Raw genomic sequence first — 22,151 nt, forward strand, 5'->3', positions numbered from 1 at the left:
TTGTTGCTCTTCTCTGGACTTTCTCCAATTTGTCCACATCTTTCCTGAAATGTGGCACTGAGAACTGGACACAATACTCCAGTTGAGGCCTAATCAGTGCGGAGTAGAGCGGAAGAATTACTTCTCATCTTTTGCTTACACTCCTGCTAATATATCCCAGAATGATGTTTGCTTTTTTTGCAACAGAGTTACACTGTTGATTCATATTTAGCTTATGGTCCACTATGACCTCCAGATCCCTTTCCACAGTGCTGCTTCCTAGGCAGTCATTTCCCATTTCGTATGTGTGCAACTGATTGTTCCTTCCTAAATGGAGTACTCTGCGTTTTTCCTTATTGAATTTCATCCTATTTACTTCAGACCATTTCTCCAGTTTGTCCAGATCATTTTGAATTTTAATTCTATCCTCCAAAGCACTTGCAACCCCTCCCAGCTTGGTATTGTCTCCAAACTTTTATAAGTGTACCCCCTATACCATTATCTAAATCATTGATGAAGATATTGAACAGAACCTGACCCAGTACTGATCCCAGTGGGACCCCGCTCGTTACGCCCTTCCAGCATGACTGTGAACCACTGATAACTACTCTCTGGGAACGAGTATCAGGGGGTAGCCGTGTTAGTCTGTATCCACAAAAACAACAAGGTTAATCTGTATCCACAAAAACAACAAGTTGCATCTGAAGAAGTGGTGTTTTACCCACGAAAGCTTATTCCCTAATAAATCCGTTAGTCTTTAAGGTGCCACCAGACTCCTTGTTGTTTCTCTGGGAATGGTTTTCCAACCAGTTTTGCCCCCACCTTATAGTAGCTTCATCTAGATTGTATTTCCCTAGTTTATTTGTAAGAAGGTCATGTGAGACAGTTTAAAAAGCTTTACTAAAATCAAGATATACCACAGCTATCACTTCCCCCCATCCACAAGACTTGTTACCCTGTCAAAAAAAGCTATCAGGTTGGTTTGACACTATTTGTTCTTGACAAATCCATGGTGACTGTTACTTATTACCTTATTATCTTCTAGATGTTTGCAAATTGATTGCTTAATTATTTGCTCCATTATCTTTCCAGGTACAGAAATTAAGCTGAATAGTCTGTAATTCCCCGAGTTGTCCAAATTTCCCTTTTTATAGATGGGAACTATATTTGGCCCTTTCCAGTCTTCTGGAATGACTTGAAGATATCTAACTTGTCTAAGTAATTTTTAACTTGTTCTTTTCTTATTTTAGCCTCTGATCCTACCTCATTTTCACTGACATTCACCATGTTAGACGTCCAATCACCAACAACCTTCTTGGTGAAAACCGAAAGAAAGAAGGAATTAAGCCATTTCCACATTTTCTGTTATTATTTCCACCCCCTCATTGAGTAACGGGCCTAGCCTGTCCTTGGTCTTCAATCTGCTATTGTGCTGTCCTTTCATTTAGGATTATATTTTGCTGAAGTTCCTCAGTCTTTTCTAGTCTTGATTGACTTAAATGTCATCTGCGAATGTTGTCACCTCACTGTTTGACACCTTTTTCCACATCATGAATAAACACCACACTTTGTGCCTAAAGGCATTGTACTATTAACCTTTGCCATGGTGAAAATTTTACCTTTTACTCCTACCTGTGACTTTCGTTTCCTAGTCAGTTTATAATCTGATAGTATATTGCATCTCATTCCAGTACTCCTGGATTCCTTATAGTCCCTAAAAAAAGATATTGTTAAAGGCTTTATGAAAAGCCTGTCAATCAATTTTTCTTCATCTACTATTTAGGTGGTCCCCAAACTGTGGGAGGAACATTTGCGGGGGCATGTGGGAAGGTCAGGGCCAGCCCCCATGGGGGGCGGGGAGGGAGCAACACCCATCTCTGGCCCCACCTCCACTCCACCCCCTGTTCTGCCCCTAGCCCAGTTCAAATCCATCCCCTGCCAAACTCTGCCCTCATTCCTTCTCCACCCTAAGGCCAGCTCCACCTCTAGCCCCAGCTTCTCCCCCATCCCCAGTTCTGACCCAAGCTCCTCTGCTGAGGAAGCCTTGGCTGTGCAGCAATGGAGGTGAGGCATGGACAGATTCCTTTGCTGGTAAGAGAGGGGGAGGCATGATAGGAAAAAGTTTGGACCCCACTGCACTATTTTAATTACTACAATTATTTGAGCATGTTGACTGGAGGTACAATTTTCTTTTACAGGAGTTGTAATGGTTAGCGCCTATCATATAGTTTGGGGTTTTTTTTAAATAGTTTACTGTTTCAGCCAACTTTGCTAGTACTAAAGCTAAAGTCAGTGGCCTACATTTGAGGCTCACTTGAAAGCCTTCAATTCTCTTGGATTAACAGCTGGTGACTTTGCTCTTTCATGAATTTGTTCTAGCACCCTCGCTGTTTTGACATGTCTTATTTTGTGGTATTACCTCCTTTATATTACCTGAAAAAGGGTCACAGTGGGGTAGATATCTTTATCCTTTGAAGACTGATGCAAGGAAATGATTTGGCTCCTTTGCATTATCTATGTCCTCAATTACTCCTTGGTACTCCAGAAGTCCTTCTGATTGTTTTAGGCTTCTTCCTGACAAGCTGGAATAATCTCATTTGTGTGTGCATTTTACATCTCACTTGAACACAATGTTAAAGAAGAATTAGCTAGTTTGTGCTATAACTCAGTGGTTGAGTCATAGCGGTGAGTTAAATCATTACAAGCCTAGAACTGACCAGCTGGAGAACTAATTTAGGATGTTGAAAAAAATCAGTTTTAACTTTCTGCTGTGGTGATACTTGGCCAGTTCACAGGCAGGTAGCTGGAGATGCCCGTTATTAGCCTTTAATTAGACCGGACTGCCTCTCCCCCAATATCCCGCACCAGGACCCCTTCACTGGTCCTATAAGGCGGCTGCTGTTGTATTTGTCTTCCTGGGAGAAAGACTGGTCCCCTCCCCCACCCGGTGGCCCTGTCTCCACCGGCTCTGTTCCGTGCTGGGGGCTCTGAAGAGACATGAGCAACCCCGAGGTGCCCGCCGCCCGCTGAAGAGTGCGGGCTTCCAGACCCCGGTCCACGCAGGCGGCAGAGCTGTTCCCCCCACCCCCATCAGAACCCTTCCTTGGGCCAGGCTAATGCTAGAGGGGACCCAGCCCCGCCCAGAGAAAGCTGGGCGCATGCGCTGACCATGTGAATGGCCCGCTCCCCGCCCCGTCGCATGTGACCACAGCGCTTGTGCAACCTAACAGCAGCCAATCACGTTGTAGAGGCGTGGTCTTTCCGAGCCTGGGCGTGGAGTGAGTGGGGCTGCAGGGCCTGGAAGGAAGGCGTCCCGCGGGGTGGAGCCTCTTAGGGCCGGGCTCTGGAGTTCAGCTGCTGCTGGCGGCGGGAGGCGGCAGCTGCCTCGGCCAGGATGGTGTCGTGGATAATCTCCCGAGCGGTTGTGTAAGTGACCCGGTCCGGTCTCCTGTGGGGACTGTGCTCGGGAGCCCAAGTGTCTCCTCTTTTGTGTGGGCAGGGGTCGGCCTGGGGGGGATGGCTCGCGGCCGGGGACCACGGCGAGCCTGCCGAGGCCCCTGCGCAGCTGGCGCGGTTCAGCCGTGCGCCCCCGGGGCTGTTGTTAGCGTCTCCTTAGTGCCATCAAGGAGGGACGCGAAGGCCGTCCTGTGCAGCCGAAGCGCCGCCCGGTGGCCTCTCTGCTCCTGGGCCCCTGACAGTGGGCGGCATTTATGGCCTGGTGTCCCCGGTTCGGCCCCTTTGTCTGGTTGCTGTCACTTGACATTCCTGCGCTGCAGTAACGTGCAGACAGCTTGGGGGGAGGGGAGCCGAGTCCTGGGGAATGGGCCCCCAGGGCTGTGTCTCCAGAGGGCTCCCTGCTCCCAGTGTGACAGCCTGAACCAGATTCCTGTGCCCTCGGGCAGCCTGCTTCGGTCATGTGTGGGCTTGACCTTTGTCTGCCTATGCTTCCAGCGGCTTAGTAACGCATGGAAACGTTTCGTGTCTCCCTCTGGGGGAGGGAACTCCAGTTATTAGGAAGAGACCGATATTAGTAATGGGCCATTTGATCATTAAAAACATAGATAGCTGGGTATGTGATGACTGGGAGAAGTGACTTGCCTGCCTGATGCAAAGGTTGCAGATCTCTTGAGACATCTAGACAGGTTTATGTGTAGTGTTGGGGAGGAGCCAGTGGTTGTGGTACATGTAGCTACCAATGACATAGGGAAGGATAGGCGAGAGGTCCTGGAGACCAAATGAAGGCTGCAAGGTAGGAGATTGAAGTCCAGGGCCTCCATGGTAGCATTCTCTTAAATGCTTCCAGTTCCATGCCCAGGGCCAGTTAGACAGGCAGAAATGCAGGGTCTTAATGCATGGATGAGGTGATGGTGTAAGGAGTAGGGGTTTACATTTATTAGGCACTGGGGAAACTTTGGGGAAAGGGGGGGCTTATACAGGAAGCCTGGGCTCCACCTAACCAAAATGGAAGCAGATTGCTGGTGCTTAAAATTAAAAAGGTGCTGTAATAAAATTAAAAAGATGTAATAATGAGTTGGGGAGAGACTCAACCAGGCCCCTGGCTAATAGGTATCTATAGAATAAGATTCCAGGATTGCCACTCTGGTACTTGCAAGGTCTGAGTGAGTGATGGACAGAGCTATAAGCATGGTTGAGGGCTCTTTGAACCTGGTGATATGTTCAGCTATCCTCACTGGGGTTTGAAGTTTGTTATCCTACAATTTAAGTATCAGCCATTTTGACTTGTGTGGGTATACTCAGGTATCAATGCTTCAAGAGTCCTAGACCATTGTGATATCAGAGATAGGTAACTAAACCAATCACCACATTGACTTTACAGCTAATTTGCATATAACAATTTGGTTGTTGTAGGGAGACTACACAGATGATGGAGTATTTGGCCCAACTGGCACACCTGTGTGAGAGGGTGGGGTTTTAGCTATTAATTAGTCTATAACATTACACCTTCAGACTTTGCTAACATTGTGTAAGCTAAATCTGCTGAATTTATGGCGGCAATCAGTTTCCTGACCTGAAGTATAATTGATATATCTACATACTAACCCAAGAGTAGCTTTGTGTGATACCAGAGCTTCTCCTACAATGTGATTGGCCATTTTCCTCCCCCCCCTTATTAGAGTATACAATAGGCATATAGCTTAAACATAATTATTGTATTAAATAATAGCTACATTTCCATAACATGTGATACTTAAAAAAAAATAAGCAAGTTAACTGTTTAAAACATTTGTCCAGTAACAGTTTTAAAGAATGGTGTAGAATTTTTAGGAACAGCTGCAGTGTGACCTCTTAAATTTCACAGGGTTCAAAATGCTTACTAGGAACAAAAGAAAAAAAAACCTCACCAAAGAAACTTGTCACAAGAACAGAATACAAGGGATGCTACCAATCCTGATAAAGGTGACTTTTGGTTATCAGCAGCACTTACCTGAGAACCAATCCTATCTGATTGACTACAGTGTTAATGGCATTCGGATATTAGCAACTGTCATGCTGCATATAGACAACTGGGGGGGGGGGGGGGGTTAGGTGTTTTTTTGCGGGGGGGTGGTTGACCTCAGTCATAGGCAGATTTGTTAGGCTGCAACTAAGGAAGGAAGCACTGCGACTTGCTCAGGGAGAGGTCCATCCAACCCCAGTGCTTGCTTCCCTGTCTGTGTTCCTGCAAACCTGCCTGTGGCCAGTGACCTTCTTCTCTCTCAAGCAATAATGGGCTGTGGTGCCCAATCCTTGTCCAACAGGGGAGCCCTGTGGAAAGCTGTGGACAGGGACGCAGCAGGGAGGGGTACTGCAGCCTGGATTCTGAGCCTTTCTACGGGGACCGGTGGGGGGCGGGCGGGGGGGGGGGGGGGGGGTTGAAGGCCTGTAGAGCTGCATGGTATCTCTGCCTATTCTATCCAGGCTGCGTTCTACCATGGTGCTGGAGATCCGGGTTTAGCACATCCCATAGTGCTTCCCTGGCTGCACCAAAAAAAAATAGGTGTTGGAGTAGAGGGTGGGAGGGCTGCTGAGTGAGTGTATGGCCATAAAAGATAAGGAAACAAATGTGAAGAGGAGAGATGTGCTGGTGTACTAGCTTTCCTGTGGATGCTCCTAATGCCAACAGTAAGATGGCGCTTAAGAGGATAAATTCTAAAAGTGAAAAGTGTTGGGCCTTTTCCGTATTCAAATATTGACTGTTATATTGTAATGAAAATGCCTACACTTTGACCTAAACTGCTTGATAATCTCTATCCATTTTCAAGAAAATGCTTTTCTCTCATGAAGCTGATATTTTTTGCTGTTTCTATTTACAGTAATAGTCATGAAGCTGAGGCTGTAAACTTTTTATTTGTTGTAAGGAAATCATTCCCATGTTGTTGAGCTTGTTTCTCTGCTGCTGTCTTATCCCTCATTTTGGATTTTGACAGTTTTCCCTGTAACTTAAGCTTTATTTGTTTTGACAAACTTCACAGAACAAAGCCCCAAACTAACTGTTCAGTCTTGATAGCGGATGCTTAAATGAGTCCAGAAAAATCTTAAGTCAACTTACCCAGTTCGCAAACAAATGTTGTAGTCAAAGATATTGCTAGTCAATGTTTAGATCGCTGATGGGTAAAGTAGACTGTGACTGCAAGCATCCCTATTCAAATACTCAATGCATACAGTCATATGTAAACATGCTCATATCAAATGTGTAGCTAAGTATGCAGTCACCTGCTTCCACTTATTTCTGTTACTGCATTAGGTCACATATAATTAATACAAAGCAATATAATGTTTGATAAGAACTTCAGTGGGTTAAAAAAGCAGAGTCAGCTATCTCATGTAGTAGTTTCATGTATTGTTGAAAGCAGCAGTCCTAGACTAGCCATGGCTGAGAACCTTAGTTTGTAATTATGACATATGGCCCATAATGATGATGCTGGGCATTATTTTACACAAAATGACTGAATGTTGTAGTTGGCACATCTCTCATCCAGAGACTTAAAAGTAAATTAATGCTACAGCAGCTTGTGCAAGAAGCAGGTTGTTATCCCCACTTTTCAGATTTTTATGGGGAGGAAGGGGAGAACTGAGGCAGTATGTAGTGTGAGTTCTGCTCTTCATTGACTCTCCTTGAGAGGCTCAGATAATTTTTGTCTTTTCTGGGAGAAGGGGAGATGTTTAAAAGTACAGGTCTTAAGACCCCCTTCGTACTCTGCTTGCCCCATTTCCTAGCTGCAGATCCCTGACAAAGTGGCTATATCCAGTATCTCAGAAAGGTGGAGGCAGGAGGATGGATGACTGCATCCAGGAGGGTAAACTAAGGGACTGTGAGGCAAGCGAACAGGTCCTGTGTGAGGCTCGGGGAGTAAAAACTGAAATGGAGTTGGTGAGGGAAGGGAGCTGGAGTGGGAAATGGGGAAGGAGGTCAGGAGAAGGTATGGGGCATGCTATAAGTAGGGCTCTACCAAATTCACAGTCCATTTTGGTGAACTTCACAGTCATGGGATTTTAAAAAATCCTAAATTTCATGATTTCAGCTATTTAAATATGAAATTTCATGGTGGTATAATTGTAGGGGTCCTGACCACTGTTCCTGCTAAGCTGTGTGCGTGTGCATGTGTACACAGATCCTAAAATCTGGGCACACGGTGAAACACCGCGTGCACAAAAATTTGCACAGAAGAAATTTTTTTGTGTACACGGCCTGTCAAAAATTAGAGGGAACATTGGTCCTGACCCCAAAAATAGTTGTGGGGGGTCGCAAGGTTATTGTAGGGCCATTGCGGTATTGCTATCCTTACTTTTGCTGGTGGCGGCGGTGTTGCCTTCAGAGCTGGGCAGCTGGAGAGCAGTGGCTGCAGGCCAGGAGACGGCTCTGAAGGCGGAGCTGCTGCCAGCAGCTGCGCAGAAGTAAGGATGGCAGGGTATGGTATTGCCACTCTTACTTCTGTGCTGCAGCTGGCGGGGTGCTGCCTTGAGAGCTGGCCGCCCGGCCAACAGCTGCCACTCTCTGGCCACCCAGCTCTGAAGGCAGTGCAGAAGTAAGGGTTGCAACACTGCAATCCCCCTAAAATAACCTTGTGATTTCCTTTTGCGTCAGGACCCCCAATTTGAGAAACGCTAGTCTTCCCAGTGAAATCTGTATACTAGAGGGTAAAAGCACACAAAAGACCAGATTTGACGCAGGAGAGGGGGAGACCAGATTTCATGGTCTGTGACACGTTTTTCATGGACTTGAATTTGGTAGGGCCCCAGCTATAAGAGCCGGCTTTCAATTAAATGGTCTCCAGTCTTTGATTCCTTCCTGCTTCTGCTTCTTTCACCCAACTCCCAAGCTTGCTCTGGCTCCTTGCCCTGATAAATTTCCTTTCTTGCTTCTTGATCTGCTCCTCTGCCCTGCCCTGCCCTGCCCTGCCCCCCTACCCCCGGCCATGTTCTGCTGGACCCAGTTTTGTGGGTTTGGAAATGGAATGACACAGTGGGAAAGATATAAACATTGGTGCCCCTCAGCCAAACGGTGCTTATTTCAGGGCCTTGCAGAAGTTGAGTTGGCTAGTGTTTGAAAAGGGAAATAATGTAACTGAATTGGGTATGGTGCAGTTGTTCGTATCTATAGAATATCTACATGAGTCCTGTATATTTTAAATAGAGACAGACCAGATTGCACACAAACAACTCCAGAAACCCTGGTTTTATTCATCCTGAGCAGCCTCCTGGAACAGCTGCCTTTATTGGTGTCCCTCCAGGTCTCCAACTGTTGTCCCAACTGCCATAGAACCTTTGCCTCCTGGCTGACCACCTGCTTTCTATTTGGTAGTCAGAAGAGCCGCAGCAGATTCATCTGAAGCAGACATAACCTGGCCCTCTGCTGATCTATTATCAGACAGTGGATTTGCTACATTTGCCCCAAGTGTCTTTAAAACAAAACAACCTAAATTATAGTTTCTCTAGAATAGACTTCAATTTCAGGAGACTCATCTCAGATTTAGTAAAATTACAGTGATATGTAGTGACTGCTAGGGCTGGAAGGAATCAGGTCAGAGCCACGATTGGAGTACATACTTTTGACTAATATGTGGACAGTTTTGAATAATACTAGAAGGGGTTAAAATAACTGGCCCATATATTGTCAGTGCTTTGACTAATCCTTCATGAAATATCTGAACTTGTCTAAGCAAGTGCTTTATTATAGGGCTGTCAATTAGTCACGGTTAACTCGTGATTAATTCAAATTAATTGTAATTAAAAATTGTGATCCCAGTTTTAATCACTGTTAAACAATAGAATACCAATTGAAATTTATTAAATATTTTTGGATGTTTTTCTATATTTTCAAATATATTGATTTCAGTTACAACACAGAATACAAAGTGTACAGTGCTCGCTTTATATCTTATTACAAATATTTGCACTTGAAAAATGAAAAAATAAATAGCATTTTTCAATTCACCTCATACAAGTACTGTATTGAAATCTATGTATCATGAAAGTTGATTTTACAAATGTAGAATTGTGTGTGTGAAAAAAACAAAAAAAAACCCCTGAACTCAAAAACAAAACAGTCGAACTTTAGAGCCTACAAGTCCACTGAGTCTGACTTCTTGGTCAGCCAATTGCTCAGACAAACAAGTTTGTTTACATTTGCAGGAGATAATGCGGCCTGCTTCTTGTTTATGATGTCACCTGAAAGTGAGAACAGGCATTTGCATGGCATTGCAAGGTATTAACGTGCCAGATGCACTAAATATTCGTATGCCTCTTCATGCTTTGGCCACCATTCCAGAGCACGTGCTTCCATGCTAATAATGGGTTCTGCTTGATAATGATCCAAAGCAGTGCAGACCGACGAATGTTCATTTTCATTATCTGAGTCACATGCTGAACAAGAAGTAGGACTGAGTGGATTTGTTTCTACATGTTTTGGTGACTTCTACTGTTTAAAAACTTTTCTCTGATCTTGAAGTTTGAATCAAAGCATTCTTTCTCACTTTTAGGGTCTTAGCAATTGTGTATATATCAGTTACTGGAAGACAATATGTTGTCATAACTTGAAACTAAATTATCTATATGCTAGGTGTCAGTTACAGCCTGGTATGGGTGAGATGAGACTATTCTGTAGCAGCATGTTTAGCACTAATAATAATAATGTGATGTGTCCTACATAAACAAAAGTAGATGTCCTCTTTATTTAAAAAAAAAAACCCTGTGAAAAACAGACTGTTGTTTTTTTTCCCTAGTTACCACATTATGCTCTTTAGAAATGAAAGGTCTCCCATACATGGGACTTTTTAACTGAGAAGAAGCTGTAATATTGTACATACAGCTTAGCCAACTGGTTTGATTGAGTTGGAAGGTCAGATAGATTGTCAAAAGATAATTTATTGGTCCATATTAGAACTGAAGATTCTCTTGTCTTCCTGTCACTTGTACTTATTACTAGAACTCATCATGACTATGGCTGAGTGTCTGTTACACAAGTCATGGATTCCACTTACCTCACAGGGGAGAGGGGGCAGCTCCCACTGCCATGTCCCTGCAGCTCTGAGGTAGAGGGGCAAGGGGGCTCCACCTGCAGGTGCCACCGCTGCGGTTCCCAGCCAGTGGGAGCTGCGGAGCCGGTGCTTGTGGCAGGAGCAGTGCCCGGAACCCCCCTGGTCGCCCCTCCCCTTAGGAGCTGCAGAGACATACTAGTTGGAGCTGGCTAGGGAGCCTGCCCCGAGCCCCAGCGGGGGTCCTGGGCCATGCACTGAGCCCCAGTGTGGATCCTGGCCTAAGGTTTAGTTAGAGGTATATAATAAAAGTCATGTATAGGTCATGGCTGTGAAATTTTGTTTACTGCCCATGACTTGTACTAAAAATACCCATGACTAAAACGTAGCCTTAATCACGATTTATTTCTCCAACCTGGAATATTAAAGGAAGAGATGGATGGGTAAGTGCAGCAGCCTTTAAACCCTGGAGTTGAAAGAAAACCTTTTGTAGTGGTAAACACCCATTTTTTTTCATGGTTTGTGTGTATAAAAAGATCTTCTACACTTTCCACAGTATACATCTGATGAAGTGAGCTGTAGCTCACGAAAGCTTATGCTCAAATAAATTGGTTAGTCTCTAAGGTGCCACAAGTACTCCTTTTCTTTTTGCGAATACAGACTAACATGGCTGTTACTCTGAAACCTACAATTCATACTGTAGTTAAACATAGCTTTGCCTTTGCCCAGAGACGCTATTGGAATTTTTCTGGTAATCCACTTAAGTGTAGAAGCTGGTGACAGATGGGTTGTGCCATGTAATGTATTACCTTCCAAAGTAGGATTGTTCTCAACATGGTCTTTTTTTTTGTTTTTTTTAAATAAACGTTTTTCTCAGTCCAGTTTTAAATGTGTTTGACAAAAACCTGGTAGCTGTTAAATTACTTTGGAGGCACCTGAATGGCTCTGAGGGTAGATAAGTCTCAGCTTCTGTCCACGATTCAGATGTGGTTCAGTCTGGTTCTGACGCTTAGAACACTGACCAGTCACTGTAGAGGTGAATGATGTTAGTGTCAGTCCACTGCTTAAAACGTGTCCCCACCTAACACACATTTTGCACTTGTCTGCATTTAACTGAGGTGACACACTGACTTGCAACTCCATTCCTAGTTTTAGAGTAACCGCCATGTTAGTCTGTATTTGCAAAAAGAAAAGGAGTACTTGTGGCACCTTAGAGACTAACCAATTTATTTGAGCATAAGCTTTCGTGAGCTACAGCGTCGGATGAAGTGAGCTGTAGCTCACGAAAGCTTATGCTCAAATAAATTGGTTAGTCTCTAAGGTGCCACAAGTACTCCTTTTCTTATTCCTAGTTTTGTCATCTACAGTACTCTTAATACTGGTTTTAAACAAAATATGTGGGAAATTGATGTTTGAATAAAAGTTTTGTTAGTGATGATAAAAATACCCAGCATCGTGTAACACTTGAAATGCTGCTTGGTTTTGTTTTAAATTATAATATGTTTTAAATGTTGTACAAACCACTTTGGCTTGAAACTTCCATTGTCTGCACCAAATAAATGATTTATAATGTTGAGTTGTGTTAAACCTTTGGGAAGCATGCTGAAAGGTTTTCTTGTTTGTCTCCTTGAGTTTCCAAAGCCTGGAGCATAATACATCGTTTGAACTGAGGGTGCACGCTCTAAAGGGAAACAATAATATGGTCCAGTGATGAGAACACAAAATGCAAAAGAGCCAAAAGACTTGGATTGTATTCACAGTTGTCACTAACATGTGACCTTAAGTGTACTTGTCAGTGACTTGCCCTCTGTATCTGTAAAAATTGGTTATTTTCTGCGGAGTGCAGTGCAATTTTTTGGGTGCACAGCAATAAGTGTAAAATACTGTCTCCGCCTCCCGCTTGCCCATCACTCTGTTACTATCAAAAGCATTGGAGCCTGAAATGGATCCAGAATGCTTCAGATAGCATTAAGGAATAAAAACAGTTTCTCCATACAACACATGGAGTTAGTAGTTTCATAGAGTAATGCCAGAAAGGACCATTAGATCTCCCAGTCTGACCTCCTGTATACCATATGTCCATACCTTTCACCTGGATACCACTATAGACTGCACAAATCAACAGAGGCCTGGTACCCCTTTCTGTGGGGCCCACCACATCTGAGGGGCCCTTCCTTTAATCCAGGGATCTTAAACTCAAATCACCACGAGGACCATGTGAGGACTAGTACATTGGCCCGAGGGCCACATCACTGAAACCTTTTCATACAATGATACTCTTCATTTTTGACTATACTTTGTAATATAGTATGCTATTAAAAGTCCCCCCTCCCCCCTGTGATATTTCTGATTCACCTTCCCTTTCCCTCCCTCCCAGGCTTAAAGGAAAAGAGCTTTTCCCAGTGAGTGGCTGCTGCTGCTTTCCTGGCTCCCTTCTTCCCCAGCGTTTCACACTGTGCATGGGATCAATGGGGACAGATTTCAATGGTGGGTGTGTTTGGCCTTCCCTTGAGGGAGGGGAGATTTGAAGAGTGGCAAAGGAGCTGGCCGAGGGTTGGTGTGAGTCGGGGTATAGCTGGAGGGGGGATTGGGGATTCAGGAAGAGCAGACTCAATGGCTTGGTCGGGAGCTTGGAGCTGCAAGGCTGTTTGTCAAGCTTGGGCAGTTTGACTCAGGTGAACTTCAGAGGATTGTGGAAGCAGCTCATTGAAATGCATGCAGCAGACATCCCCACCCCCCAGAGCGAGAGTGACTGTAAACACTGCTTTAAACAGCAGCTCCGAGAGCCCGCCTGCCTGCCCTCCTCCCCAGAGCATGTGTGGGGGAGCTGGCAGCAGCAGGGCCAGAAGTGGGTTATGTTTTGCTGATCCAGCTAATGTCTTCCCTGCCCCACCTCTTCTCCACCTCCTCCCCTGAGCGTGCTGCATCCCCGCTCCTCCCCCCTCTCTCCTGGAAAGTCCTAAGCGCTGCCAAACAGCTGTTTGGCAGTGGGAAGCACTGGGAGGTAGGCAGAGGAGTGGGGATGTGGCACACTGCGGGAGGGGGAGGGGGCAGAGGTGGGGAGTCGGTGCCTATGTTTGAGTCACGGGAAATAGCTCTGTGTGTTTGAGACCCCTGCTTTAGACCATACTGGGGACTTTGGAATCCTTACCACAGGCACCAGGTACTATCTCAGGCATCCTACTGGCTGTCTCCTGCGCACCCACCAGTGCCATCAGTGTATGGAAAAGAGGGAGACATCAAACCAGTACTACTGGCCCCGACTGGAACGTCGTCCTTGCTGGATGAGGTGATCATCCTCCTCCTGTTTTCTCACTGTATTGGCAGTGGTCATCCTAGGACTTGCTGCAGAGAGTAGTGGCAGACCTGGGAATCCTGTGGGAGGAGGTTCAGGACTCACATCAACAACTCCTGGACGTTATTCAACCCAGGGGCCATCTAGGCTAGCCCTAGCCATCAACGAGGCCATCCTCCAGCTGGCACAAGCAGTGTGGCATACCCCTGCTTTGTGCCCCCTCCCAAACACACCTAAACAGGTGGGGAGGACATATTTTGTGCCTTCTAAAGGGCCAGATTTTCTTTTCATCCATCAGCTGCCCTGCCCTGAGCTCCCTGGTTGTCCAAGAGGCCATGGAATGGGCATGGCAGCAACCATAAAAGTCTACTCCTCTGGACAAGGCAGCTAAGAGACTGGATCTCCTGGGCAGGAAGGTCTAGCCTTCTGCAGGACTACAATTCTGAGTCACCAGTACCAGGCTCTGCTAGCCAAGTAGGACTTTAACTATTACAATAGGCTAGTATTGTTCAAGGACAAGCTGCCACCGGAGCAACAGCAGCAATTCCAGGTGCTGCTAGACAAAGGATAATGGTCACCCACGTGGTCTTTCAGGCAGCTGTGGATGCAGCCAACATGTCTTCTCACTCTCTAGTGACCAGGATTGTTATGCGAAGAGACTTCTGGCTACAATCGTTCGGCTTCCCCAGTGAGGCCCAAAATACGATTGAGGGTTTCCCTTTTGATGAGTGCAAGCTGTTCAATGATAAGAGGGATGAATCCCTCCACTTGCTGAAGGACTCCACAGCCACACTATGGTCCATTGATGTATATGTACTCTGGCCCTGAGACACAGACAGCAGAAACAACCCTTCTGCCCACCTCCACACACTACCTGCCCAGTCTACTGTCTGCGCCAACAGGAGCACCAATCACAGAAGCCTTCCTTCCCCACCTCTGCCACAGCCATCTCCTCAACTACTTCCCAGCAGAAGACCGAGCCTCAGTTTGACATGCAGGTTGAGACCCAATGAACCTCCACCAATGCCACCCCTGGAATCCCATATTGTCTTTTGAGTGCTGTCTTGCCCTATTTGCTCACTATTGGGGCGAGATCATTCAGCCCAGAGACTCCATAGCGTTCCTCTCCTTCCTGCTGTATCAAACTCCCTCTTCCCCCCCTCTCCCCCCGCACCCATCTCATCAACAGATCCTCCAACAAGATGCAGACACGCTCTACTCTTCAAGGAGGCAATAGAACCTGTCCCACCTCACTACAAGGGCTGAGACTTCTTCTCACCTTACTTCTTCATCCTGAAAAAGTGCAGAGGGCACCACCCCATTCTATATCTTCTGGTACTCAACTTGTTGATCAGACAGTCCAAATTCACATTAGCTTGATTATCCCCCCTCCCTATCCAAGAGAGCCTGGTTTGTGACTCTTGACATAGAAGACGCTTTCTTTCACCTGCACATTGACCCAGCACACTGCAAGTTCCTCTATTTTCAGGTAGGGCACCAGCATTACCAATTTTTGGGTCCTCCCATTTGGTATAACAGTGCCAAGAATGTTCACTGAAGTCTTTGCCATGCTAGCATCCCAGAATCGCCAACTAGCCTACTTAGTAATGCCTTACCTCGATGACTGGCTCCTTGTGTTGCTATTGTGACAGGAAGCAATCTCCACGATCCTCAGTCTTCAGTCTTCTAGCATCTCCAGGTATATGTGTTTAATGAGGAAAAGTTAGTGTTGACACGTACACACCAATACGCTTCATTGGGGTGCAACTCAACTCAAATGTGGAGAGGGCTTTTCTCCTGGCAGACCACTTTGTAGTACTGATAGCTGTCATAGTGGGCATGTCACAGACAGTTCACCATGGTCAGCTTTTGTCTCTCCCTCCTTGGTCACATTGTAGCCTGCACATACATGACACTGCACACGTCTCCATATGCATTGTCTTCAAGCATGGCTCCTCTACATCATGGACCCAACAGAAACCTTATAGAGTCCAGGGTGTCAGTTCCCCAGGCCATGCTGTCTTCCCTCACAGGATGGTCTGATCTCTCCAAGATTATGATCAGCACCCCCTTTACCCCTCTCACACCACAGGCCAGCATTGTGACAGATGCCTCTCTCGCGGGTTGGGGAGCCCACTTAGGCCATCTCACAGCTCGGGATGTGTGGATGCCACAGGAAGCCAGGATGCACATGTGTTCGATCTTCCAGTAAGCGTGCCAAGCCTTCCTCCCGCTCATTCAGTGCCTCCACATTCAACTGTTCTCTGACATCATAGCAGCAGAGGTGTACATCAACAAGCAGGGCAGTCTCCCTCCCTCTGCTCTGAGTTGGTCTGGATTTGGAACTGGTGCGTCAAGAACTATGTGACGCTTCAAGCAGTATACCTACCAGGCATCCAGAATTCACTGGCTGACATGCTCAGCAGGAGTCTACCTCAAGCACAAGTGGGAGCTACACGATGTCATGCTCCTGTACCTCTTTTGTGAAGTGGGGCACCCTCCCTCCCTGATGGGACCTCTTTGCTCCTCATGAGACTCTCAATTGCTCTAAGGGAGGACTCGCAGAGCAATGCTCTCCTCTTCCCCTGGACAGGAAATTTGTGCTACGCTTCCCCCCATTCCCTTCCTGCCAAATCAGTGCATACACCTGTTGTTTTTCTGCCCCAAACCACACTCCTCCCTTACTGACAAGGCCTTGTGCTCCCTTGATGTCCGTTGTGCACTGGCATTCCACAGGACTCGACCCTTTCACACATCACCAAAGCTATTTGTGGCCACAGTTGAAAAGTCCAGTGGTGAAGCCCTCTCGTCCCAATGTATCTCCAAATGGGTCTCTGGGTGCGTCTGCGAATGCTAAAACCAATCCATCATACCTCCATCTGATAGAATCATAGTGCACTCAACGCTAGCCTGTGACGGGTTCAGTTAGAGACCCCCTTGGGACTGTCACCTGATGTGCTGAAATGACCTCTGAGCCCGTTTTTCCCTGATGGCTTGGGACTCCAAAACCCTGCCTTGTTGAGCCAGACAAAGCTAGTCTGCTGCAACACAGACCCAGGTCTGAACCACACCCCCAAAGCTGCAGTCTTTAACTGAAAACCACTCAGCAGGTTACCTATCTCCAGCACCCAGACGTCCAGTTCTCAGTGGGATCCAAACCCCAAATAAATCCATTATACTCTGTATAAAGCTAATACAGGGTAAACTCATGAATTGTCCGCCCTCTATAACACTGGTAGAGATGCACAGCTGTTTGCTCCCCCAGGTATTAATCACTTACTCTGGGTTTGTTAATAAACAAATGATTTTATGAAGTGTAAGAAGTAGGATTTATGCAGTTTCAAGTAATACCAGACAGAAAAAAGTCACCAAGCAAAATAAAACAAAACATGCAAGTCTAAGCCTAATACATTTAGAAACAGATAAAATCTCACCCTCAGCGATGTTCCGATAAGCTTCTTTCACAGACTAGATTCCTTCCTAGTCAGTCCCAATCCTTTCCCTTGTTAGGGCTAGTCTACACTGGCAACACTAAAGTGCTGCCATGCTAAAGTGCTCCCAGCGCTATTAAAAAAAAACAAACAAAAAAACAAACCCACCTCCACAAGAGGCGTAGCTACCAGTGCGGTGCACTGTTTACACTGGCAATTTACAGCGCTGAAACTTGCTGCTCTCAGGGGAATGTGTTTTTTTGTTGCAGCACTGTGAAGTGCCAATATAGACAAGCCCTTAGTTCTAGCTCAGGTGGCAACTAGGGGATTTCTCATGTCTGGCAGCCCCCTTTTATGGCTTTGGCACAAGGCGGGAATCTTTTGTCTCTCTGGGACCCCATCCCTCCTTCTAAATGGAAAAGCACCAGGTTTAAGATGGATTCCAGTACCAGGTAACATGGTCACATGTCCTGTGAGACCCCAAGCCTCCATTCTTTCCGGCCTAACTCACATGAACACAGGAAGGCTTACACGTAAACAGTCATTTACAGTCAATTGTCCTGGTTAATTGGAGCCATCAAGATTCTAAACCAGTGGTCCCCAACCTTTCTGTGGGAATAGCATATTGCTATTCTCAAAAGGCTGTGGTGGGCACCGGACACTCCGCCGCCAAAATGCCACCGACGAGTGCGGCTGCCGGAAAACCAGCCGCGGAAATACTGCTGAAAAATGGCAATGCTTCTCAGCGGCATTTCAGTGGCCGGTTCTCCAGCAGCATGTCCTACGGGCACATAAAAACGCCCTGGCGGGCACAATGTTGGGGACCACTGTTCTAAACCACCATTAATGGCCCACACTTTGCATAGTTACAATAGGAGTTCAGAGTAACACTTCATATTTCTAGCTTCAGATACAAGAATGATACATTCATACACATAAGATGAATGCACTCAGTAGATTATAAGCTTTGTAATGATACCTTACAAGAGACCTTTTGCATAAAGCATATTCCAGTTACATCATTTACACTCCTAAGCACATTTCCATAAACCTATGGAGTGCAACGGAGAAGAGCGAGCTGGGGCAGACAGGATTTTTAATGGCACGCTGCGGCCTGCTGAGGTCTTGGCCTGGGTTCGGCAGCGGGCTGAGCGGTGTTGGCGGCTGGGACCCAGCAGGCAGCAGCGTGTCATTAAAAATCAGCTCACTTGTTGTCTTTGGCACGCGTGCCGTAAGTTGCTGACCCCTGCTGTTGATTCCATGTCTCAATTCACTGTCCCACGAATCCATGCTTATGTGGCTCTCATTTAAAAGCTCTTTACCATGACAAATTAGTAGGGGTGAAGAGAATACAGCTTCTCATGAGGCAGTAGTATGAATTCAGTTATCTGCTGGTCTTGCTCTGACTCTCAGCGTGCATTGCTGGAACACACTCCTGGGTCGTCCTTTTTTTTTTTTTCTTTCTTTCTTTTCCGTTTTGACGGGGAGGGGTGCAGAAACTTTCAAAACTTGGAGCAGAAATTCGCTGTCTGCGCAAAATCTGAGCTTCTACCATTTGGATTTGCCTCCATCTCAGCAATACGTTGTAGAAATGGCGGCGCTTCCTGGGGAGTTCCAGGAAAATGGATTTGGACTTTCCATAATTCTCTTGGTAGTGTAGAATCTATTTCAAAACCACCCACAAATCATTGTTTCAAGGAGCTGAGTTTGCACTTGCAGAATAGTTCCCCGAAGGGCAATGCTATGACAACACTTACCATGGAGCTACATGTGGATGTGTGGTAGAACGACACCTGAAACGCATACCATTGCTACTAGTGCACTTTCTTTAATTGGCAATATTACAGTCTTCTGTTAAAGAGGCAGGTCCTAAGAAATAGATCAGTCTCTACAGGGTCATTTTAGCCATCCCTGAGTTAAAGCAGGACCATTATACATTGCCCAAAGCTTCCTTCAAACTGCTGTAAAATCTTTATTTTGTTTTAAGCTATTAGAGTGCTGTTGCTAGGTTGTTCACCCTTTTCATTGTATATCTGAGATTATTGCTATGTTTTATATACAGTTTGTCAGATTTTAAAAATATTTATTTTTCCGTAGGCTGGTGTTTGGGATGTTGTACCCTGCTTATTATTCTTACAAAGCTGTGAAGACAAAAAATGTGAAGGAATATGTAAGTCCCACTTCTGTTTTGTTTTGTCCAATGAAACATAATGCTTCAATTGAAACTTAGCAGAAATAAATTTCACCAAGTTATTCAGTGTAACACATTGGTCACATGAAAGCGTGACACAACTTTAATAGATCTTCATAAATATTAGGTACAAAAATTATGACTATAACATCATTATATATGCTTATGAATGCTTAGCTAATTTAGAAACGAAGTTAAGGTTTCCATATAAGTCACACAGCATAACACACATAATAATGGTATATGAAGAACAACATAAAATATGTTCCAATAATACGTACCATGGTCAAGCTAGGTCCCTGGTTTTGCCAACTTAGTTATATGACTGTATGTTTGAGTAGTCTCATTGACTTTAAGTGTAGTTGTGTGTAAAGTTATTTATGTGCATAAGTGTTTGCAGGATTGGGGACTGACGTTGTAAGATGTTTAGTTTTTGAGTTTCCTGACTAAGGCTATGTCTACACGACTGCAGTAAGTTGATCTAAGTTACAGTACTCCAGCTACATGAATGACGTAGCTGAAGTTGACTTAGCTTAGGTCAACTTACTGTGGTGTCCACACAGCGCTGGGTTGACAGGAGACACTCTTCCGTCAACTCACCTTTCTCTTCTCGTTCGTGGTGAAGTACCGGGGTTGACCAGACAGCGATCTGCGGTCGATTTGGCGGATCTTCACTAGATCCACTAAATCAACCCCTGGTGCATCGATTGTGGAAGTGTTGATCTGGCAGTAGTGTAGATATAGCCTTTGTGATCTTAACTATGCTGCCTTAATGAAACATTAAGTATTGTTAGCATCTAACTTCCTTGGTTTTGTAGGTTGGAGAGGTTGGTGCTACTTAAGTTTTCAAGTAGAACCATGCTTTACCACCTTACTCAACAAATCTTTCCCTTTGGTATAGTCAGTCATGTCATGTCTTCTGACTTCCATGAGGTTTTTATGGCTTTTCTCTAATGTTAGCACTTCTGAAACAAAATAGTCAAGACTGAACAGATTTCTACTCCATTTTATGTCAACATAATTGTTTTTGCTCCACAACTGTCTGTGCTGTGAAAACCTTGTGAAGACCAAGGGGTTGCAAATATCAAAGGCTTTCATTAGCCCCGCAGAAATATTACTATTTGTATTATGCATAAAATATAAGAAGGTCTCCTACCAATAATTTTAGGTGTCCTTAATAGTTAAGAAAACATATATAGTAATGCCAGTTATTAGTTTCTTTAGTCCACATAGTTTTATTTTTCCTGGCCATTAGAAAATGAAGTCTCCCTTTTCCCAAAAGTATAGCTGGGGTTTACAACAAATAATCAATGGTGTCTCTGGCAGTTTCTAGGCCAACTAGCATTTCGAAACCAACACCTTGTGTTCCACCCAGAAACCGGACAGTAGGCAATGCAGATCATAGGTCATGGATTTAACATTACACTGCATTAGTCCAGTCTCAGGGCTTGTCTACGCTACCACGTGAGGTCGATCTAAGATACACAACTTCAGCTACGTGAATAGCGTTGCTGAAGTTGATGTACTCAATCTACCTTCCGCGGTGTCTTCACTGCGGTAAGTCTACAGCTGATGCTCTCCCATTGACTCTGCTTGCACTCGTTCTGGTGGAGTACTGGAGTCGACGGGAGAGCACTCAGCGGTCGATTATCGCAGCTATACTAGACGTGATTGATCGACCTCCGCCGGACGGATCGCTATCCGGCAGGTAGTGTAGACAAGCCCATAGTGACAAAGGCATGAATGACAATAGCAAGGTCTGCATTCAAAGAAATAATTGCATCTTTCTGGTCTTGAATGGACAGAGGGTGTGTGAGGCATTGCAGCTAGCTAATCAAGTAGCATTTGGGAGTCTTAAGATTCCATCACCTATGAACTCAGAAAATGAAAGGTGGAACCACTAGGAATGTAAATAGCGTATAAAACACCTACCCGTGTAACCTATTAAAATTCTGTTGGTTAAACATTTTAACCAGGGAAGTAAAGGTGTGGGAGGTGCTGCAGCACACCCACATTTTACATGGGGCCCTGCTGCCTGCCACCCTGGGTGCGGGGCGACAGCTGAACTGAAACCGATAAGCATTAAGCTTATTGGTTAACAGTTTAAACTTTTACATCCCTAGGAACCATACCAACCAAGGTGCAGATATTCTCTGTCGAGCTATCTCATGCTGGCTCCAGAGCATGACTAGCAACCTCAGGACATTGTTAAGAAGCAGAGCACAAACCCCAAATTGGTTGAGAGTTGTATACTTATATTTCACCAACCAGTTATCAAGACATGAGATGTAATTCTTCCATTCTGCTCAGCGCTGAGAAGGCTGTAGCTGGACTATTGTATCCAGTTCTGGGCACCACACCTGGGGAAAGGAGTGGAACATACTGGAAGAGGTCCAGAAAAGAGCAGTTAAAATGATTAAAGGTCTAGAAAACATGATCCATGATAAAAGATTAAAAACCTTGAGTTTGTTTACTCTGGAGAAGAGAGATTGAGGGGGGATATAAGTCGCCAAGTGTGTGAAAGGTTGTTGTAAAGAAAAGGGTGATAAACTGCTCTTATCCACTGAGGACAGGATGAGAAGTAATGGACTTAAATTGCAGCAGGGGAGATTTAGGAAGCTTTTTCTTAATGCTTAACTTAACTGTAAGGGCAGATAAGCAATGGAACAAATTACCTAGGGAAGTTGTGGGATCTCTGTCATTGGAGGTTTTTTAAGAAGAGATTAGACCAATACCTGTCAGGGATAGTCTAGGTAATACTTAATCCTCCCTCAGTGCAG

The 22,151-nt window shown here is 45.2% G+C and overlaps 1 protein-coding gene across 1 annotated transcript in view; it reads left to right on the forward strand.

The window, feature by feature from the left end:
* The first annotated feature begins 3,253 nt into the window (after positions 1-3,253).
* Positions 3,254-22,151, forward strand: part of REEP3 (receptor accessory protein 3) — a 56,417-nt gene continuing 37,519 nt past the window's right edge. The window contains exons 1-2 of the mRNA XM_048856076.2: positions 3,254-3,405; positions 19,278-19,350. Of these exons, the coding sequence (XP_048712033.1) occupies positions 3,374-3,405; positions 19,278-19,350 (105 nt within the window). The 5' untranslated portion in view covers positions 3,254-3,373. The remainder of the gene's footprint in view (positions 3,406-19,277; positions 19,351-22,151) is intronic.

Source organism: Caretta caretta, chromosome 7 (assembly GCF_965140235.1).
Source record: "Caretta caretta isolate rCarCar2 chromosome 7, rCarCar1.hap1, whole genome shotgun sequence".
NCBI classification, from domain to species: Eukaryota; Metazoa; Chordata; order Testudines; family Cheloniidae; genus Caretta; species Caretta caretta.